Source organism: Echinops telfairi, unplaced genomic scaffold (genome assembly GCF_000313985.2).
Source record: "Echinops telfairi isolate 266 unplaced genomic scaffold, ASM31398v2 ScPeMD7_7461;HRSCAF=8499, whole genome shotgun sequence".
Classification (NCBI taxonomy): domain Eukaryota; kingdom Metazoa; phylum Chordata; class Mammalia; order Afrosoricida; family Tenrecidae; genus Echinops; species Echinops telfairi.
In genome coordinates this window covers 516293-522578 of record NW_022111361.1, presented here as the reverse complement: position 1 = coordinate 522578, position 6286 = coordinate 516293, and the positions used below count along the sequence as shown (strand labels likewise).

Sequence of the window (6286 nt, the reverse complement as noted above, 5' to 3'; positions counted from 1 at the left end):
TAAGAATTTTTAAATGATCATGAGTTTCCATGTCCCAACTCATCATTACTCAACACCTCTTTCGTTCCTTACAATTGAATGATGCACCTGAATTGTCCAAGTTAAATTAACCATATGATGTGAGGCTCTCTGAGGGTGGTTTGTACTCCAAAAATTCCATACACACAGGAGTGGTTTTTGTATGTTACTAATTTACAATGGAAATGACTTCTTCAGTGAAGATGTATTGTTCCACTTGTCATGAATTGGCTGGGGGTATGTAGCGGTGTAGAGATGAATATCTCTGACAACACTGACCTAATGCTATGTCAAGCCTAGTATTTATTGATCTGTTGGATGGCCCTCTTTTGCAACTAGATGAGGGAAGACTAAGGGAACACCTTGAAATTCCCAGTGGAAGGTCTTTTACCTTTCTCCACCCAGAGTAGTCTCTGACTTACTTTCTTTCTTGCCTTTTCCCCCTGGATCTGTTTCTTTTATCTGTTATCTCTATTGATCTACACCACAGTCTTCAGTATCACAATGATACCCAACTATCCTGTAAAGGGACAGAAGTATAAAAAGCATGGAGGAAAACAAACGGGAGCTAAAGGAAGCAATAATAGTATATTGGAGTAGTTGATGGAGAGATGAAAGAACATATGTTAATATTTACAAATATTTTACTATGGAGCTTATAATTATAGTACATGTGGAGTTCTAATGACTCAGTGAGCTGCTAACCACAAAGTCAGCAGTTCAAACCACCATCAGCTCCATGGGAGAAGATGAGACTTTCTTCTTCCACAAAGAGTTCCACTCTCAGAAACCCACAGGGGCAGTGCTACCCTGCCCTACAGGGTCCTGATGAGTCAGAATTGACTCAATGGCAGTGAGTTTGGTTTTTTAGGTAATATATATATATATATATATATATTACTAGTTATTATTTTTCTTTTTATTCAATTTTTGGTTTTCTTTTTGTATTGTCTACATTATTGTTGGCTTGCCTACCTTTGACAAGATAGGCATGGGGAGCACATCCGAGAAAGCCACTGGACCGAAGTTTCCAGAGGGACTTAGGGGAGGGAGGAGGAGGAGACGGGGAAGGGAGCCATGAGCAAACAACACCATAGGCAGGGGAACAACTAGGGAATTAAAATCAACAACAAGGAGGACATAGAGATCCTGGGGGTGTTGGAGCAACAGCAATCTATCTGAGAGGAATTACTAAGAGGCAGAAGAAGGGCGAGTGTGATGGTGGGAGAGGAGGAAGGTAAAAAGAAATAGATGAAAGATATAGGAAGCAAAGCTATGGATAGCGGTATAAACACAGGTGTGCACTTATGTAAATATATTGATTCATAAAAATAGAGGTATTGGCATAGGTACATATATTTACATGGCAATACATTGAGGAAGTGGATAGACTTTGGGCCTCTGGCTCAAGCCCTCCGTCAGTGCAAGAACACTGTTCTAACAACCTAGCATTCTGTGATGCACACCCTCCCAGCACGATCACTGAAGACAAAATGGGAGCACAAGCAAATGTGAAAGAATGCTGATTGTGCCCAGCTATCAAAAGATATAACGTCTGGAGTCTTAAAGACTTGAAGTTAAACAAGCGGCCATCTAGCAGAGAAGCAACAAGCACACATGGAAGAAGCACACCAGCCTGTGTGATCATGAGGTGTCGATGGGTTCAGGTAATAGGCATCAGAAGACCAAAAACAAAAGAAACAATAAAACATATTGTTGAGAACGAGGGGCCTCGGAGCAGAGACCCAATGGGACACCCCCTCAGAAGGGTCTCAAGGAAGGGATGAGTCAACCAGGGTGACGTATAGCACCAATGAAGCACACAATATTCCTCTGGTTCCTTGAGGCTTCCTCACCCCCCACTATCATGACCCTGATCCTGCCTTTCACTTCCGACTAGGCTGGAGCATGTACGTAGGTACAGATAAGCACTCAGGACACATGGAATCCTGGTCAGATAAAGCCCTTGGGAACAGAAATACTCCCAGGAGAATGGGGGAAAGGTAGGAAGAGGAAGAAGGAAGAAACCTTGGGGAAGGGAGACAGCGGTCAGTGTAAGATATGAAATTAATAATCATTTATAATTTGTCAAGGGGTCATCAGGGTGGGAGGGTAAAAAGAGGAGCTGATTCCAAGGGCTCACCTAGAATGTAAATGTTTAAAAAAATGAGGCAACATATGTACAAATAAGTTTGATATAAATGATGTATGGATTGTTATAAGAACTGTAAGAGCCCCCAATAAAATCTTTTAAAAAAATCTAGTAAATAAAAATTAAGATATACAGTATATAGTAAATATCCTATGCATAAAGTTATTCATTACAATGTTATTTATAACAGCAAAAACTGAATTAATGTATGATGAGAAAATAGTTCTAATTAACAACCTATATGTATGGTGCAGCCTTAAAATAGCTTACATTAAAAAATAACAAAAAGAATGAGTCTCAACATGACCTTACTACCATTGAGTCCATGCTGGCTCACAGAGACCCCGTAACACAGGGTAGGACTGCTGCCATGACTTTCTGGGACTGTAACTCTTTCCAGCAATAGAAAGCACAGTCTTTTTCCTTAGGAAAGGCTCATGGTTTCGAACTGCTGATCTTGCAGTTAGCAGCCATATACGTGAACTGCCAGGACGTCTAACATAACCTTAGAGGCAGGAAAAATGCATGGCATTCGGGAACTAATTAATTTTCTGCTGGGAATAGAAGGCAGAATACATGTAAGGGAAAAGTGGAAGTCAAAATCTGAACATGAAGCATGACTGCTTTCTAAGGACTTTGGACTTTCCCATGTATGGTAAAGAAAATATTTCCAGTTAGGGGCCTAGTCTAGGAGATGGATGAAACATGTTAAGTGAAAAAGGCCAGATGTAAATGACCACATATTATATGATCCCTTTATATAAAATATCTAGAAAAGGGAAATCTATAGGGTTAGAATCAGTCTTCCAAGCTGTACAGCCAAAACACTCCTTAAAAATAAAACCAAAAAAAATCAAACTCACTGCCTTCGAGTTGTGCCGACTCAGCACCTCTATAGGATTGCCCAAAGAGTGTCCAAGACTGTCATAGAAAGCCCCATCTTTCTCCCCTTAAAATAAGGACATGTTCTTAAAAGTGACCAACCACTTGAGAAGGATACTATGCTTGGTATAGGGTCAGTCAGCAAAAAAGGAGACTGTGAGATGGATAGGCACAATGGCTGCAATAACCGGCTCAAACATCAAAGATGGTGAGGATGATGCAACGTGGGGCAATGTTTCAATCTCTCTTACTTAAGCCTGCCATGAATCACCGTTAACTCCATAGCAACTGATGAGAACACCGAGATAGAAAATAGACTAGTGGTTACCTGGGAGAGGACACAGCACAGAAACTTTTTCAGTGTGATAGAAATATTCTGAACTGGACTGTGTGGGTGGTTACACCACTATCTGATGAAGAAATGAAGCTCTTTACAGTACTTGGAAATGGAAAGATAAAGGTAAAAGGACTATGAGAAAGATCACCGAGACAGAACTGGCCGGAGTAGTTGAGATAGGACAAACAGCTAAAATGAAAGCCAAAATGACTCGGGTTTCTGGTCTGAGTGATAGGGATGATGGTGGTCAATGAAAGGCGGAATACAGTAGGCTCAGAATTAAAGTAGTAAGGTGGAGAGAACTGTTAATGCTTAAGCAGTATAATTTGAAGGGGTTGCTAGATATGCACATGGCAGTGTAGAACAAGAGCTTGAAACTGCATTTGGAAAAAAACAACAACTGTATCTAACATTCAGACTACCAACTTATCCTTTCATTTTAAACACTGATAAATCACTTCCTCTCAGTAAAATGCTGACATTTGAGCAACTTGAAACCATGCAAGTAAATGAAAACCAAAAGCAGGCAGAATAGTTTATTCAGTGGGTAGCAAACTTTTGAGGCAGAAGAACCAATCCTGTCCCTCCCAACAATTTAAAAATTATCCGAATCCAAAGCCCATCTGTAGGCAATTGGACATCCCCTTACAGAAGGGTCGCGGGAAGGTGATGAGCCAGTCAGGGTGCAGTATAGCACCAATGAAACATACAACTTTCCTCTGGTTCTTTAATGCTCCCCCCCCCCATCATGACCCCAATTCTACCTTACAAATTCAGCTAGACCAGAGCATGTACACAGGTACAGATAAGAACTGGAAACACAGGGAATCCAAAACAGACAAACCCCTCAGGACCAATAATGAGAGTAGCAACACCAAGAGGGCAAGGGGAAGGTGGGGTAGAAAGTGGAAACCAATCACAATGATCTATATATAACCCCTTCCCAGGGGGACAACAGAAAAGTGAGTGAAGGGAAACATTTGTCAGTATAAGACATGGGAAAAAAATAATTTATAGATAATCAAGAGTTCACCAGGGAGGGGAAAAAATGAGAAGCTGATACCAAAGGTTCAAGTAGAGTTTTGAAAATGATGATGGCAACAAATGTACAACTGTGCTTGGCACAATGGATAGATGGGTTGATTTGTGATAAGAGTTGTATGAGCTCCCAATAAAGTGATTTTTAAAAAGTTATCCCAGTTGTTAATATATGTTTACGAACGAAGAATACAATTACCATTATCTAAGTAATAGGTTTATTTTCATTTTCAATTTTACTTCAGAGCTACATATACGAACTTAAAGAACTCCATATAGCTCGCGAGCCAGTTTGCAGATCACAGTTTACATACATTACAAGTTTGATAGAGGTTTACTATTGAATAGGGTGCCCCAGTGGTATAGTAGCTATGCATTGGGCTGCAATCCACATGGTCAACAGTCGGAAACTATCAGCAGCTGGAGATAGACTGGACTTTCTACTTCTGTAAACAGTCTCGAAACCCCTGGGAGGGAGAGAGTGTTTCTCTGTGTCAACATTGACTCCATGGCAGTGAGTTTGGTTTTTTGTTTATTGTAAGGACAGAGGACATAGTTCTGCCAAATCTTGATACTTATTACCTACTGATTTTACTTTGTTTCTAGAAATGTAGAAAAGTAGACTCAAGGTTTTATAATGAGATTTGATGAGGAAAAAAATGAGATGCCTGTTTCAAACAAATCCTGGTTAAAGTCTAAACCATAAAAAGGATCAAGAAAACACTTAAAATGAGCAGATAATAGTAATTTTTAAAACCTACCGCCATTGTGTAGATTCCGATACAAACTGGCCCTTCAAAGAATTTCTGAGACTAAATCTTTAGGGGAGTGTACAGACTCTTTCTCCTGTGGAGTTGCTGCTGGATTCAAACTGCCTGCCTTGCGGTTAGCAGCCCAACGCCTAACCCACAGTGTCACCAGTATCTAAACGCTTTGCAACAGATTTAACAGAAAACAGTGTCTCTGTCTCCTGACTAGAGCCCAGTAATAGCTGTCTGCCTATTATTAACAAAAATTCTTCACTAGGATGTCAAACTTCCAGAGACAACATAAACAAAACCACTAACTAGTATAAAACCTTTTTGGATTTAGAAGCCTGATTAACAGTTTGGGCTGTGACTTTAAAGCCCTTGTACTTTGTCTTTGGCTGCAGTTTCTTCATTTGCTAACTTTCTATTCTAGCAGTTCCACTGATCCAGAAAGGAGGGCGGGGTAGCGGCTAGCCCCTCCCCCGCCCCTTGCCTGCTAGTGTCACTGGAGCTCCTAAGACTCAAGGCCAACCACCACCCCGACGAGTGGCTCCAGGCGCGGGTGGATCTGCCCAAGGGAAGGGGCCGGGCTCTCTCCCTGGTCTATAGGATTTCCTACCTTCACTGCATACAATTTGCCGCCTTTCTGTCCCAGATATACTTTCCCGAAAGCGCCACGGCTAATGGGCTTCACAATCGTGAACTCCTCAATGGAGGGCGGTCTTGGCACAGGGATCCGATTCACGCACTCCCCAGTCGCCGCTCCTCCTCCGCAATCGCTCCCGCTTCCCGAAGTGGGCTCCATACTAAACCGGGTCAGACGAGAACCTGCAGCAGCCACCACCGCTCCATTCCAAGCCGCCACTCCCGCCAACTAGTTTCAAAGTTAGACTCCGCCTCCCTCACGCACTCCCGTAGTGACGTCACCGCGTGGCCTCGCTTGTAGCGCGTCAGGTGCAGCCACGCCCCCTGCCCTCTCTCCCTCCTATAAGCGGAAGGAACCAATGAGCATGTGCACTGAGCGCGTAGCAACAACCAAAAGGGACTACACGCCCTTTAGGGTGGTGGCCACGGTCCACCTCGCTTGTAATAAGGGGGTGGGGGCAGCAG

General features: G+C 42.4%; 1 protein-coding gene across 3 annotated transcripts in view; it reads right to left on the bottom strand.

Moving 5' to 3' along the window:
• MASTL (microtubule associated serine/threonine kinase like) overlaps positions 1–5981 on the bottom strand; it is a 38098-nt gene extending 32117 nt beyond the window's left edge. For all 3 annotated transcript variants that reach the window (XM_030888363.2, XM_004716105.2, XM_045300196.1), the window contains exon 1: positions 5796–5981. In XM_030888363.2, the coding sequence (XP_030744223.1) occupies positions 5796–5981 (186 nt within the window). The remainder of the gene's footprint in view (positions 1–5795) is intronic.
• Positions 5982–6286: the final 305 nt, after the last annotated feature.